The following is a 15,221-nucleotide window of genomic DNA, read 5'->3' as shown; positions in this document are numbered from 1 at the left end:
GCGGGGGCCTCGGGGCGAGGGGCGGGCGGGGCTCGCGGCGCGAGGAGCTGCGTCCGCTGGGTCGCGCCTGGGCCCGGCGCCTCGAGCCGGCCTCCCTGCCTGCAGCCCAACTGTCGGAGCGGTTCTCGAGCTCCTCGAGGACCGGGATCCAGTGACCGGAGTCAGGGTGCCGGGGAGCCGCTGGCGAGCGCTGCGCTACGGGCTCATCACCTACTCTTTTGGGCCTTCCGCGGACTGATTCGTTGATTGCTCCTAACTCTCCAGGGAGATAGTGTTGTCTCCAGTGTACAGGCGGGGACATAACGTGCCCAAAGTCACCCGTGCTAAGTGGCAGGGCTGAAGCCTGAACCCACGTACATCAGGGTCGGGCTCAGAGAGGTTGAGTTACCTGCAAAGGTCGGACATTTAATTACGGAGGAGGCAGTGGTTTGAAACCAGGGGTAACTGGCTCCAGAAGCACTAGAATGTCCTTTTCAAACCCTTTATTGCTACTTTTTGTTTAATGTTTATTTTTTAGAGGGGGTGGGGGGAGGCACAGAAACTGAAGCAGGCTCCAGGCTCTGGGGCTGGAACCCAGGAACCGTGAAAATCATGACCTGAGCTGAAGTCAGACGCTTAACCGACCGAGCCACCCAGGAGCCCCTCAAATCCTTTAGAAATCAAGGCAAAGGAAACTGGTGGAGGATGCTCCATGAAGCTGGGTGGACCCTGGACGCCCACGCAAAGGGGTGCGCCCATTCTTAAATTTCTGGCTCCTAAGGTCCAGATGAAGAACGTGGTCTCTGGAGTCAGGCTGCCTGGGCTGTATACCTCTCACCAGCTGTAGGATTTGGATGCAAGGGACTTAATGTCTATTCTCTGTGCCCCAGTCTTCCCTATGTGTAAAATGAGAGTACTGAGAAGAGCGCCCAGCTCATAGGGTACTTGGGAGGATTTCAGAATAGTACACTTAGGGGCGCCTGGGTGGCTCAGTCGGTTGGGCCTCCGACTTGGGCTCAGGTCACGTTCTCATAGTTTGTGGGTTCCAGCCCCACGTTGGGCTCTGAGCTGTCAGCACAGAGCCTGGAGGCCTGCTTTGGATTCTGTCTCCCTCGCTCTCTGCCCCTCCCCCACTCGCGCTGTCTCTCAAAAATAAACATTGAAAAATTAAAAACAAAAAAACAGTACACTTAAAATGCTCCGAACAGTGCCAAGGATATAGTAAGCACTTAGTGAACGTAGTAAATGGTAACTATTGTGAGAGTTTTCCTCACTGCCACCCTCTTAGCTCTAAATTCAGCTTCTCTTGCTGTCTACCTGTTGTTCCCACCTTGCTTTTTGCTCTGCACTGAAAATTGCTTTTCATGTTGATGGCTTCGCTGCCTCAGTTACTTAACATACAAGACAGAGGGCCTGCCATGTGCTGGGGATCCAGGAGAATTGTGACAAAGTCCCAGCCCTCATTGAAGGCGCAGGCCTTCCCTAACCTGTTTTGCCCGTTCTCTGCCATCGGGCCGAGAGCAGACTCCGGGAGCATGGTGGCTGAAGATGCCGGGCCTGACGAAGATACCTTTCAACAGAAAGACCGTGGAGGGGACTTTGAATCTAGAGTGCTCAAACTCCAAGGAAGACGTGTGTCCTCCAAGGGCTCACTGTTGGAGCGGACCTGACCTTTCCCTCTGCAGACTGCCTGTTTGTTCGTTCTCTTTTCGAAGCTAGCACTTACGGAGCGTGCTTAGCACTTTATGTGGTTTATATAACTAATCTTGACGAATAATCTCCTCGGTTTGCAGGCAAGGAAAAAAATGAGGCACAGCAGTTAATTTGGCTGATACAATACAATTAGTAAATGGCAGAGACAAGATTTAATTAAAATTCTGTCACACTGAAGCCTACTTGCTCTAAAGTGTGGGTGGAGAAAATTGAGCCAGGTAATTTAGGCATATCCTTCCCCTCATACAGCTCCCTAGGCCACAGGACCGAGTTATCAGACGTCATAGTGAGTACTTTGCTATTGGAATTTCGATATTCGTGTTTGAAGAACTTTGGAGTCCTGTCCCCATCTGTCTGTAGGTGTCTAGAAGGAAGCCCATAGGTGAGAGGTGTAAGCTGGAGACAAGGATGATTATCATTGGGAGTCAAGGGGAACTCTAGACCAATGAGATTGTATGCTCTTGTAAGGTAGGGACAGAGCCCTAAAGTTCTCTCTGTACCTCCAGACGGTTCAGCACACTGCTGGACACTCTACACTCAACAGAAAGGTGTATTTCAGAAAGGCTGTTGCTCCCCTGCAGACACAGGGAGAGGTTGATTGTGGGAGATGAGGTCTGGTCAGAAGCTGGGGTGAGGTGAGGGTTCCTCACTGAAGAAGGCATCTCCTCGTCCCTGGCAAGACTGATGGCATTTCCTAAGCCCCTGCTTCCCTCCTGTGCAGCTCTTTTAGGGCCCTGGAAAAGCACCTACCACGCTTGGCACAGGATGGGGAAGGGTCGGTCCTGTGGCTTGAAGCTTCCAGAATTTAGAGATAGTACTTCTCTCATCAGCCACCGTTCTCCACTCCCAGGAATTTGCATAAAGCCTCACCTAAGTTACTTCCTCCGCTGACACTCCTGCCCTCCGGGGAAGGACCCAAGGCATTTGTTTTGTTGGCTAATTCCCTTTGGTAATTATATTGTTTCCGGAATTTATTTCATCATACGGGAAAGGGAGAATTCCGAGGCGGCCCGTCTCCCTGTTGCCCACATGCCGGGAGCGCCTCAGTCCTCGCCCCTGTCTTCCTGGCGCCGTCCCCAGGCTGGGACCCTGGCTGGAAGAGTAGGAACCGGGGCTAGAGCAGCTGAAGCGGCCTAGGACCACGGCCAGGGCTCCCAGGGCGATGAGAGGGCCAACACCAACTACCAGGGAGAGGGCCGTCCTATGGGGCGGTGCTGGAGAAGCCCGAGAGGGAAAGGAGGCAGGGATGAGCTCAAGGCCCCCGGAGAATGGAGCCTTTGTGTGGGGTACAAGTGAGGGACAAGGGGGCGATTGTGTGGGAGGGCCGGAAGTGCCACACGGACTGGCACCACCACGGCCAGCGCCAGACTCACCCCTCTCTTGCTCTCAGAGCTCCCGGGGCCCCAGGGGACCGGCACCAGACCTGGTCCCGGAAAGCCGGCCACCCCAGAGGCTGCAAAGGGATGGAGAAGCAGAAAGGAAGATGTGCAGTCGGGGAGAAAGAAAAGGTATCCCCCACCGCTGTCCCAGATCCAGGAAACAAGACGCAGAAGGAAAAAGACAGAAGCAGCTTTTACTATATTTACATCCAACAAAACTTTGCAAGGAACGACCCTTATTGCACGGTCCGGGCCCTGGGCGGGAAGGACTGGACTGGACGGGGCTTTAGTTCTTCCTGAGGGGGGTCTGGGGCTCCTCTAGATGGCCCCTGCCTCTTCCGCAGCTACAAGCCACTGAACCATGGTGCCCCGTGTCCCTTCTCTTTCTCACCATCCCTAAGAGCCTCCTAAGCAAGGGGCTATGGCTCCAAAATAAATAACTTAAAATACAAACACTAAGGTAGGAAGGTGTAACGGAGAGCCTCGGGCTACTTCGGCAATTCTGGGGAAGAAGAACCATCACTGGTGGGATGACATCCCTCCCTCCCATTCAGGGCAAAGGCTCAGTAGCTCTGTATTTTTCCAGTTGTTTTTTAAAACAAAAACTTGTAACGTGACCAGGGCGGTGCAGATCTGTGGGTGCCCTGGAGGAGAGTTCCTGGTACAATTTGGGGAAGAGCAGAACTGTGCCAACTCCCCTACACCACCCCCACCTCCTATAACATCAGCGTGAGCACACTGGGCAGGCCGCAGATAGGGGACTGTGACTTTTGGTCACAGGGGGTCCCGCTTCCTGCTGCCCATGCACTCGGTGCCTATGGCTGGGCCTGCCTCCCAGGCCGTCCCCAACTCCTGTATGGAAGGAGTAGGGAAGCAGGTTATCTCTGGAACCCTTTCTCCCTCACCTCCCCACCCCAGGTGGGAGACAAAAGCTTAAGGGTCCCTAGCATTCCAGAAGTGCTCCGAAACATTTCCGGCAATCGATGGCCTTCGCAGTGGGCATCTGTGCCCGCCGCTGCCTCAGCTCCTCCTTGCCCATGCTGCTGGCCAACTTGTTAAAGGCAGACTTGTACCTCTTGTCGAAGGTCACTAGGGAAGAGGGTGGAGGTGAGTCAACAGATCAGGATTCCAAGCGCCCTCCCCCCCCCCCCCCCCGCCCCGCAACACCTGGCCCCAGATCCTTCACCTCCTCAGTCCCCTGCCTGCTCCCTCACCTATGTCCATGTGGTCCTTGCCCAGAGCGGCCATTGTCAGGAATAAGATCTCACGGTAGATGCCCCTGCAATGGAGGCAGAGGGGACGAGTGAGAGAAAACGACTGTGGAGCCCAGGATAGGAGGCCAGGGACCTCCCAGATGGGAGCACCGTACCTCTGCAGATGCAGGCCTGTGGGAGGCGGCCCCAGAGTTTCCAGCAGGAGCCCCACGGCTTTGTGTACTTCGCTGAGACCAACATAGCGCAACACCGACTCTAGCAGGTCCATGCTAAGGGGTGCGGGCACGGGGCCCGGCCATACCACCCGCTGCGGGATCTGGCCTGTGTGAAACGAAGGAAGGCAGCCAGGGTTACCAAGCCCTCGGGGCGTGGAAGCCACCCCTTCCCAGCCTAAGCCAAATACCAGACTCACTGTGGACCCTCCAGAGCACATAGAGAGGTGGGCAGCTACTGGGGTCAGGGGTCAGGACATCCCACAGCAGCCGCACCTGCACAGACGCCGGGTCAGGTGTCAGCCAGGGAGACGGGGCCTGCAGGGGCCAAGACGAAGGGGGGCGGGTTCAGGAGGTGGCGGGCAGAGAACGAGACCTGGACCAGCGGTGTTCCGGGATGCGGTCAGAGAGAAGAGGGAAGGAATGCTCATCCCCCACGAGAGCGCGGGCTCTCTGAGAGCACGCTCTCTGCTCTGCAGTCGCCGCGTCGCTACTGCCTACACGCTGCCCGGGACCTAATGGGTGCCCAGTACGTATGTGGTGGGACGAACAGACGAATGTCAAGGAGGCATTGTGACAGGTGCTGGGCGGTACACGAGATGTCTGACAGCCCCGGGCACTGGATGCTTGTGCCATTCTACAGATGAGAGAATCGAGGCTGAGTAGTGGCGTGAAAAGGCCAGGGGTCAAAGCAGGTGCCACCTCCGAAGCCCAAGGGGCAGAGCTGGGAGGTGAGGGAAGGAGCGCTCAGGAAGCAGGGGCAGGGGGCACTGACCTGGGGGGGTGGGGGCCCATCACAGGAGGCCAGCACCAGGCAGGGCAGAATACTGGGCAGCCGCAGCCGCTGGAAATACCACAGAAGGTTCCAGAAGATGATGGGGTGGGCAGCCGGCAGCTCAGGCAATGCCAGCACCTCACTGCCCTCGTTCTCCACCAGCGACTCCAGCTCCTTCCGCAGCACCAGAGGGCTCAGATACGCCCAGGCCCCAGCCTCCACCCGCTGGGAGGTACCCTGTCAGGCACAAAGAGGGTGGGTGGTTCAGGGAGGATCGCGGCCCGATCCTCAGTGCCGGGTTCCCGCTGGGCCACCACGTCCAGCAGCTTCTGAGATGCCCCCTGCCCTCAATGCCCATCGCACCCTGCCACCCCCGGTGCCCCCTGCTGGGCGACACACGCAGACCCAATTCCTCGCCAGCCCTTACCCCCGTGTGCCCATTGCAGAGCTGGGGCTCATCCAGGGCGAGGCACAGCCTGCGGTCACTGAGCACAGGGCCTGGGCCCCCGGGGACAGGAGCGTCTCTGCTGCCACCGGCAGGGGCAGGCTTGGGGCTGGGGGCCCTGTGGAGGGATAAGAGGGGTCAGCCCTTGGGCCTCCACTCCCCTCCCCCCATCCCTCCCGGAGCACCCACCCTGGTTCGGGCACCTGGGTCTGGAATCCAGGGTCTGGACGCTGAGCAGGGGCACGAAGGGGCAGGCGCAGAAAGGGCAGACGGTGTTGAGGTTGGAGTCATCAGGTGCCCAGCCAGCCATGATCTCCTCGTCGTACACCAGCGAGTCACAGGCCCGGCACAGGGAGCAGCTGGACAGCAGGATCTGCAGGGAGAAGACCCCGCCAGGCTCGGGAGGCGTCCTCCCACCTCCCCTGCCCCCGCCTCTGATGGAGGGATGCGGGCTATCCTCACTTCCAGGGAGGGCGGCTGCAAGGACCCAGGGGTGTCACTGAGGCGCTCTGAGGACCGGCGAAGGCTCAGGCTACTGAGAGAAGACTCGGAGAGGTCCCACTCGCTGCCCAGAGAGGCTGAGCTCTGCCATCACAGGAGAAAGCCCCCTTAGGGCCTCCCCGGGGCCGGCTCCGCACTGGCAGCCCCCCTGGGCCCCCGGGTGCCGCCACAGCTGCACCCTCCCCTCGCCGGCTACCTCAGAGGCAGTGGATCCAGGGCGCTCGCGGGGGCGCAGGAGGCTGTCCATGGGGCTGCGGCGGGCTGGGGGAGGTGGGTCAGGGGGCAGCTCGGGCGGGGGGCCGCGCGAGGCAGGGGGGCGGCGGGAAGGGGTGAGCAGCTGCTGCAGGCGGGTGCCCAGCCCTCGTCTGGGGGTGCGGGCCTCGTCCTGACGCCCACCAGCCTTGGGCGTCCGCCCACTCAGCCCTTCCGGGGCCTCAGTGGACTGGGTGCTCAGGGCAGAGCCCGAGTCCTCCGGGCTGCCCCCAGGCGCCGGCTCCTCCCCGGTCAAGCTCAGGTCGGAGAGGCTTCCGTCTCGCCAGGGCACAGGGGACCCCCGGGGCTCCAGGACCCCCAAGGCCTCGATCACTGCGGGGCAGAGAAAAGTCGGGAAACACGGTCCCTGGCTGATCGGACTCTGGCGCCACAACCCCCCCCCCACCCCCAGCCGACGGAGTCCCAGACGAGGTCCTCCAGCTTCCACGGCGCCCCCCCACAGAGAACCCCTCTCTTCCTGGCAAGTGCTTAGGAAAGCCGACTGGGGGTCAGACAAGGGTACTCACTGTGGGCCACGCCGGCCTCCACGGTGGGCTGGGCCCCGCGGGCACTGCCCAGGCTGCCGCTTTTCACCAGGCGCCCTGTGGGTGAAGCTGGGTCCCGAAAGCTTCGACCAGCCCAAGTGGTCTGGCGCTGAAGCGGGCGGGTAGGGGAGTGACGCTCCAGACGAGGCTCTGCAAAAGACGGGGACGAGGCCAAGAGGCAGCCACCTAGAGACCAGCCCTCTATTCCAACACAGGGCTCCCCGCATGGACCGGGGTCGCAGGGACCCTCCCGGGCAGAACATCCTCCCCTTTTTACCGGCCAAGCGCAGCCCACCCAGAGTGCCCAGAACACCCAGTGCCCACCACGAGGCCAGCCCTGGCCCCCCACGCTTCTCTGCTGGAGCCTGGCTGCTGTCCCCAAGCCTGTCACGGCCCCCACCCACCTGTCTGGGCACCGCCTGCCTCTGGCGCTGCCGCCTGCTGCTGCTGCCGCCGCCGCCGTTCCCTCAGGGGCTGGCGGAACTGAGCGGCCCCCAGGACAACGTTCCGGAGCTTGGCCCAGCGCAGGCGTCCGCCCGGCGTACCAGACAGCCACTTGCTTTCCAGCACAGCCTGCCAAGCACAGCGCCCATCAAGACGGCCTACTTCCACGCCCCGACGATGGCCTGATGGCCACTGCCTGTTTCAGGGACGCCACCCGGGACCCAGGGGCCACCTTCCCCTGCAGACGTCCTGCCTGGGTGGGTCCTGCCCACGGCTCGGCCAGGAGCGAGAGCCCAGATAAGGGAATCAGCAGCAGCTGCCGCTGAGGAGTCTGGAGGAAGCCAGAAACGGCGCAGACAGTTTGCACCCAGGCCCTGCTGCTTATCGAGTATACGGCTTCGAAGAAATCTTTTCACTTTCTCAGCCGTTAGCTTCATCGTGTAAAAAGCAGGAGGCAGCTTGGGGTCACGCTTAAGGGCCTGAGTGCAGGAAACATCCCCGTGCCCCCGTGTTCACACCCAGCCCCCCAAACCTCCTCCTGGGGCGTGGGGCACTGGATGAGGTACCAGCCCTCTGCACCCTCACTGCCCGCCTGGGACGATGGGGTTGTGCTGAGCTCAAACACGGGCACCGTGCGGCGGGCGTGGAGCAGCTCCCGGCTCACCGGCTGACCCCACGGCTACTGGTGGGTCACAGCGGTACCTGCCCGGCCGCCTCGTCGGGGCTCTGGCGAGTGAGAAAGCGGCCAAGTAGGAGGAAGCCCCGTGTGGGCGCTAAGGAGCTCCGGGCACGGGGTAGGACACAGTGGTCACAGGGCGGGTCCCCGAGGGGGCGTCAGGGAGCAGCACTCTCCCCGCGGCACACCGGCCACCGCCCGCCCTCCCCACCCTGGCCGGATTCGGCACCTTGTTGTAGTAGCCGTAGGTGATGGTGTTGGGCACGACACCGGCCCTCCGCATCTCCAGCATGACTCGCACCGACAGCACGGGCTGCCCGTAGTGGGAGCACAGCTGCATCAGCACCCTGTAACACACCTGGGCCGGGAGGGGCGCAGGATGAGGGTCCCTCCCAGCCCCGGCCCGCCCCCCCCACCCGGTCCCCCCCCTCCCCCCGGTCCCAGCAGGCACCTTCTTGCAGCCTCCCCACGTCCCACAGACCCCACCGGTCCCCGGGGGCACCCAGGGTCTCCGCCCTTCCTGCAGACACGCAGGGTCGGTCCCCACGGCCGTGCCCTGAACACGCCCACTCAGGGAACGTTTGGAACACCTGCCCGGCTCCCCACGGCTGCGCGGTTCGCCCCGCGGCGGGGCGCGGAGGCCCACCTCGTCCGGCAGCACCACCTTGCGGCTCTCCATCTGGCGCAGCACGTGGTAGGCCGTGTGCAGAGCCTGCACGCGGGAGGGCGCCGACCGCACGTAGGCGGGCAGACACAGGAACCACAGCCCGTAGCAGTGCCCCAGCAGACACCGGGCCCACAGCTCGGGCACGGCCGCCGACTTCTGCGCCATCCGCTGGGCCACCTTCATCTCCTGGATGGGGCGGGGACGCCTGGGTGAGGACAGCGCCAGGCCAAAACAGGTCTTAAGGTGGGGGGGGCAGGAGCACCCCCCTCCCTGAGCAAGGGTCTGCGCTCCGAGGAGGCGGGAGGGGTGCCGCACTCAGGCTTCCGCCCTGCAGCCCCGGGCAGACAGGCCGGCCCTCCGGCAGGTGCCCCGGGAGAGGCAATAAGCCCCTGGCTTCCCAGACTGGCCGGGACAGAGCGACCGTGATGACGGGAACGGGAACGGCAGCTAACGTCTCACGTGCTTTGCGCGTGCAAGCGCACGGACACCGGCTAATAATAGCGGAGGCGCCAGTCCATCCATTTCACAGATGAGGAGATGGCCGGAGTCAGGGGTGTCTGGGGCCCGTGTCCCAGTTACCTGTTTGGTACGGCGGGGGGCAGGGCTGTTGGGGGCACTGCGGGTCGGGCCCGGCACGGGCAGAGCCCCGGGCTGCTCCTGAGGAGACTCAAACAGCTCGGCCCGTAGCTCTGGGAAGCCGTCGTAGCTGGAGGAGCAGAGGGAGGCCACATCAGGAGCAGCTGACACGAAGCCAGCCCGCGGGGCTTGGAATAAGAGGCCCTCACCAGTACTGGGGGGCGGATTCACTGCCCTCTGGTGCTGGGGGCTCCTCGGGAGGGGTGATAAAGACGGTGAGCTCGCTCCCCGACAGCTCCTCCAGCTCCACCAAGGGCGTCGGCTCAGGCTTGTCCTGCTCTGGGTGCACCTGAAGCAGGAGGTGAGAGAGCGAGGTCACGACAGTGGGCACGGGCCAGGGTGTCCAGGACCCGGCCTCTCCCTGAAGGGCACAGCAAGGCCCATGCCCCCCACTTCTCAGGCCCCAGAGGTGCAGCAGGTGGGGCGGGGGGGGAGGGGGGGCGACGGAATCAGAACCGGAGGGAGCTGCAGCGGGCTGGGGGGGGGGTGGGGTGGAGTCAGAACCGGAGGGAGGTGTGCAACCGAAGCAGCCACACGTGGGGCACGGACGGCATTCCCAGCACCGACCGGGCGTCGAGAGGCTGCGGTGGCTCGAGGGAAGGACGGCGCCCAGTACCTTGTCCACGCACGAGTCAAAGAACTCCAGGGCGGCGTGCCGGGCGGAGCCGAAGGAGCACTCCTCGATGAACTGCGAGAACATCTGTGTGCGCAGCAGCTGGCAGTACAGCTTGTGGCTGGAGCGCTCCCGGGACTTGAGGAAGCCTGGGGGGGGGGGGCGGGAGCGGGGGACAGGCGGGGTCACGGGTCACGTACCGGCCGCAGCCTTCCCGAGATCCCTCGGCACCCCCTGCCTGAGACCGGGGGTCGGGGGGGATGTCCGCAAGGGCGGGGCGGGGCGTCTCTGTGCCCGGGACTCCCTCCAAGCCCAGGAGAGCGCAGGGCCCGGACCTGTGCCCACTGAGACGTTTGCCGAGTGAAGGAACGAGCGAGCAAGCGGCTCCGGGACCCCCAGCCCCCGGACAGCCCTCCCGAGACGCCCCGACTACCCTGCAAAAAGAAGAGGTTGTCGACATCTCGAGCGCCCTCGGAGGGGGCCTGGGTGAGGGGGCGCAGGAAGTCCCGGTAGCCCTTGAGCAGACACGCCATGAAGCGGAGAAAGGCTCCCTGGACTTCGCGCTCCAGCCGGGCCCGGCGGCCGCACACGGCCTCGTAGTCCGTCAGCAGGAACTCCAAGGACGCCTCTTCCTCGGGGCCAGTGTACGCTGGGGACCAGGGCAGCCCGAGTCAGGCCAGCCTCGACCCCCGCTCTTGCCGAGCCAACGCCAGCTCCCAGCACGCCCGTCAGGTGGCAGTCTCCAGCCTCCCCGGGAACGAGTTCGCCCCCACCCCGGCGTTCGGAACACGGGTATCCTCCGCCTGGCCTCTCGCCGACTTCCACCAGGTGAGATCCCAACCTCTGACCTCGAGGAAGGCCTAGCTCTCTACAGGCCTCCCTACCCGTGGGCTCAGCCCCCCGCCCCCACAGGGTTCTCACTCTGGTCCAGCTGCTGGTAGAGGTGTGTCAGTGTAGCCAGCAGAACCTTGTAGGGTCTGCGGGGCAGGGTCCGAGGGGAGAGGGGCTTCTTCTCCTCAGTCCTGTGAGATAAGCAGCAGGAAGGAGGCGCGGTGGGGCCCGTGTCCCGCCTCCCCAACTGTCTGTCCCGGGCTCTTGGTGAGCAGGGGCGTGGCACACGCCAGCCCGGGGTTGGGGGTGGGGGTGGGGGTGGGGGGGGAGGCCCGGCCCTCTTACTGGAACAGCGTGTTGGTGTCGAGATCCACGCAGATGACGTCAGCAGGTGGGTCATGTAGATCGAAGTAGCTGGAGTGGATGCCCACGATGAAGGGCACGGGGGCGTTCAGCACGTCCGCCAGCGCCAGCGGGCACAGCGGAATGTAGGGGCACTGCCAGTGTAGCGGGAAGATCATCTGCAGCACCAGGCAGTGAGGGCCACTGAGGCGGGGGCGGGGACGGCAGAGGGGGTGCAGCGCGGGTGGTGGGGACTCTGGAGAACAGCCCCCCCGGACCGAAGCTGTACAGGTCGTGCCCAAGGAGAAGGTCGAGGACCCTCTGGGAGGAAGGAGCGGGCAGCAGAGTCTGGGGAAGGGTGGCCGGGCAGGACGGGCACTCACCGACACCAGGGCCTCGCAGACGCTGGTGAGCAGGTCCGGCCGCAGCGAGTGCACCAGCAGCTTGTGCTCCGTGAGCACGGCCAGCAGCAGGGTGACGGCCAGCTCCGGGCCTAGGCTCTGCAGCAGCTGCAAGAAGCTGGCACCACTGCGGGCAGCGCAAGGTGGGGGGGGTCACCAGGAGACCCCGGAGAGTCCTCCCGACACACTATGCACAGACGCCCCCGGGGGCCCGGCCTCCAGACCTCGAGAGCCGGGCGCTCCTGCCTGGCGCCTACGTGTCCTTGGTCGCCGCAGCCCCCGCCCCCCCCCCCCCCCCCCCCCACCCCACAACCCGGGCACGTACCTGAGGGGCAGGGGTGAGGACACGGGCTGGCAGAGAAGCAGGTTGTCATAAGGAGACATCTTGGGGGCAGGAGGGCCGCAGGTCAGAATGACGGAGGCCGGCCCACCTCCCTCCGCCCCCCCTCACCTCCCCGCCCCCAACACCCCCCAGGACTCACCTGTACCAGGATGCGAGGCCTCTGCGGGGAGGGGAAGGGGACGTTGTGAATGAAGTGAGAGATGTGCCTGGGGAAGAGAGGGACGCGCGTGTCCTTCACCTGTCCCCCAGAACCTCGGGCCTCCCAGAGCTCCACCTGGAGGCCCTCGCCTGCCGTCAGAGCCCCTGCTGCACAGAGAGGTCACGCAGGCGCTGTCAGGACCTAACTAGCAAGCGTGGGGTGGAGCTCGGGCCCCACTCGCCCCTCAGCCCGTGGCGTTTCCCTGCCCCCACTCCTCTGCCCACCGCAACCTCTCCCATCTCTCCTGGGCTCCCCCAGCCCTCCCTCATCACCCCTTCCCAGCGTCACGGTGCCCATGCTCACGCTTCCAAGGGCAGGCGGTGGGGGCCCGAGACGGAGTAGCGGTAGAGGAAAGTGAGGAAGGCTCGGAAGGCCGGGAAGGCAGGCCAGCGGGACAGCACAGCAATGGCGCGGCGGCTGCGTACGGCCCGGCCCCCCAGCGCCCGGCCGCGCTCCACCGCACTCAAGAGGCCCAGGGCCCGTGCTTGCCGCTCCGACAGCCTGGCCCTCGGGAACGCCTCGTAGAACTGCAGGGCAGCCCCGTACACCTGGCAGGGGGGCAGAGAGGCCGTCAGGCGGGCTCTGCACGGCCTGGACCCCGGGGCGCGCCCCGCACACCCACCTTGTCTCCAGCTGCGCCCGTGAGCACGAAGGTGGAAAAGACGGGCACGGGGTACTTGGTCTGGGCAGGCCAGCACTCGACAGTGGCCCCCATGGGCAGGCAGAAGACGGGCACCGACTCGGGCAGCGGGAAGGCCTCATTGTCCTCCTCCGGGTAGCGGCCCAGCAGCTCTGCGGCCCCGGCGGAGTGGGGGGCACCAGGAGGAGGGCCGATCAGACTCCGGGGTGTAGGAACCAGGGGATGCGAGAGAAGCGCCCGGTGGCAGAGGGGAGGTGGGTTCTGGACACGCAGGTGGTGCCGGCCGAGAGGTGCCAGGGCAGAGGGACCCGAGCGCCGGGGGGGGGGGGCGGCGGGGGGGACAAAGGGGCTACTCACCTGCCTCGTACACCAGTGTGTTGGCCTTGGCCAGGCCCACCTTGTAGCACAGGTGCACCGCTGGACCCCACTGTCCCAGAAGCAAAGAGAGACGAGCAGATGCATAGCTGACGACGTTTCCGGGAGCCATTTGCTCTACCACCCCCAAGGAGTCCCCCGAGACGAGAGCCACCCCTCTGGGTCCACCCCCCGCCCTAGAGGCCCTAGGCCATCCTTTGTGCCCGGTTTCCACACCCTCACGCCAACGCCTCGCGGGCCCCGCTCACCATGCCAGGGTTGAGGTTGCGGGGCAGTCGGCAGTAGGTGTGAGGGGTGCCCTCGCCCTTGCTGGGCAGCACCAGGCAGAGGTCAGTGATGCCCAGGGCGTGCAGCCCTGCCCCCTCTGCTGCCCGCCGGTAAGTGAGGTAGGTGCGGGGGTGCCCCGGGCCGGGAGGGGCTAGATTGGCCGAGTGGCTGTAGGGCGTCGTGTCTAGCACTCGGAAGCCGGGCTTGGGTCGCTCCTTCCCCTCGTACAGCACCCTGGGCACAGAGCAGAGACAGATGTCAACAGCCCAGGGCAGATCCGCCTAACCGGTCCTACCTCCCAGCCTCCCACCCTCAGCCGTGTCAGAGTGGACCCCGGGGCCCCGCTTCTGGCTGGACTCTGGCCCTGGCTCTCTCCCTCTTGGTCAGCAGCAACCCCTCGAGCCCTCCGTGGCCCGCACACTCATTCGTAAATGAGACGAGGAAAAGGCCCCATTTGCTGACTCTGTGCCGCGTCCTACACGTGGGTGGCCTCATTTAATCCTGTCAACTGCACCCTGAGGAGGTGTTCTTTCCCCCGTTTTACAGACCGGGAAACAGGACGCGGGGCTGGAAGCTGGGGACCCACCTCCATGGGAGCACTAGGTAAATACACCGGCCCCTTGGCCGCCCAGTCCCCATGCAGGGGGCCACGCACCCCAGCTCCACCAGAGGGGGCTTGTCACGGCCCCTGCGGTAACAGATGACAGGCTGAGTTCCACCCAGGAGCCCGGCGCTGAGTTCCAAGGGGTGGCCCCCAGCAGAGGTCTGGATGCAGGTGTAACCCTGGGGCACCTCCTCGCCCAGGGCCCTGGCAATGACCGCCACATCCGTGATGGGATCGGCCGGCCGCGGAGGGCGCAGGGGCCCGCTGGGCTCGGGAACCCACGGCTCCTCAGGGATGGGTGCTCCGCTCCCCGAAAGCCCGGCTACCACGAAGTAATCCACCAGCCGGGGGGGCCGCTCCTCCGCCATGGCCCCCCCCTCACTCACTGCATCTGGAACAGTCAAGCGCGGGAGAGGTGAAGAAGGGAGGGAGGCGACCCGGGAGGCGACCCCGAGCGCTCCCACCCCTCCCGGCCTTCCAGGGGAGGGTAGGACCGGCGGTGGTCCGCCAACCCCGAGCGCTCCCGCCCGTGACGTCAGCAGGCCCTTAAAGAGACCCGGGCCCTCCCGCGGGGCGGCGCCAGCCCTCTCCCCAAACCAGCCGAACGCCACTCTGGGCTCGCGGCTGACCTCGGCTCTGACCGCAGACTGCTCCCGAATCCCCTTTAAAGGCCCCACCCGTGCTGGCTCCCGACTGCGGAGATCGCAATCTTTTCTGTAAAGGCCTGCAATGACATCATGCCAACCCGACAGTCTTTTTTAGGGGTTTCTGACCTTCCGACTCTACTGGTGACATCAGGGCCTCACGACCCAGCTAACGTTCTTAAAGAGCGCCCCTCTAGGTTTCCAGGGAAGCCCACAAAACCCAAGTTTTCGTGTCTTTTAAGCAGACTCAAGTACCCTTGTTCCTAAGCTAAGTCCAGCAACCCAACAGCCCTGCGTCCTCCCACCTCCGCGATCCTGAAGTTGGGTCCAGAGCCGTCTGCCCTCCTCCGCGGAGCCCAGGGAGGGAGACGGGAGCCCCACGGGCCTGGAGCGACTGTGTTCTCACCTGCCGCCATGGCCCAACCCGAGAGTGGGGGCCCCGGGGGTCCCCGAGCCCCAGGGCGCAGAGCTGGGGCGCAGCTCGGTGGGTGGCTGCAGCGGAGGACTGGAGGCGTGGGGCGCCG

General features: G+C 64.3%; 1 protein-coding gene and 1 long non-coding RNA gene across 10 annotated transcripts; one reads left to right on the top strand and one right to left on the bottom strand.

The window, feature by feature from the left end:
• The first annotated feature begins 1,075 nt into the window (after positions 1–1,075).
• LOC121015690 (uncharacterized) lies at positions 1,076–3,190 on the top strand. Its single transcript, XR_005783928.1, has 2 exons — positions 1,076–2,978; positions 3,083–3,190. It is a non-coding gene; the product is annotated as an uncharacterized LOC121015690 (long non-coding RNA).
• Positions 3,191–3,245: 55 nt separating this feature from the next.
• Positions 3,246–15,221, bottom strand: DENND4B (DENN domain containing 4B). Of its 9 annotated transcripts, none has more exons than XM_040452874.1 (28): positions 14,695–15,221; positions 14,105–14,444; positions 13,431–13,683; positions 13,165–13,234; positions 12,790–12,959; positions 12,471–12,715; positions 12,108–12,174; positions 11,951–12,009; positions 11,608–11,752; positions 11,228–11,403; positions 10,973–11,073; positions 10,387–10,700; positions 10,055–10,200; positions 9,588–9,727; positions 9,382–9,508; positions 8,782–9,007; positions 8,365–8,493; positions 7,420–7,588; positions 6,998–7,165; positions 6,415–6,803; positions 6,180–6,302; positions 5,921–6,090; positions 5,700–5,835; positions 5,273–5,509; positions 4,698–4,815; positions 4,441–4,606; positions 4,286–4,350; positions 3,246–4,160 (listed from the first exon to the last, which is right to left on the bottom strand). In XM_040452874.1, the coding sequence occupies exons 2-28, from the start codon at positions 14,419–14,421 to the stop codon at positions 4,015–4,017; spliced, it is 4,572 nt and encodes a 1,523-aa protein (XP_040308808.1). In that variant the 5' UTR covers positions 14,422–14,444; positions 14,695–15,221; the 3' UTR covers positions 3,246–4,014. The 9 variants fall into 9 exon arrangements, 7 of the variants coding, with proteins under 7 accessions (XP_040308808.1, XP_040308809.1, XP_040308807.1 ...); XM_040452875.1 differs by having other exon boundaries at positions 15,003–15,221; XM_040452873.1 differs by having other exon boundaries at positions 15,104–15,220.

Source organism: Herpailurus yagouaroundi, unplaced genomic scaffold, assembly GCF_014898765.1.
Source record: "Herpailurus yagouaroundi ecotype Mexico unplaced genomic scaffold, PumYag 207, whole genome shotgun sequence".
NCBI lineage: Eukaryota > Metazoa > Chordata > Mammalia > Carnivora > Felidae > Herpailurus > Herpailurus yagouaroundi.
Note: the sequence above shows the minus strand (reverse complement) of the source record. Positions and strands in the feature narration are given on the sequence as shown.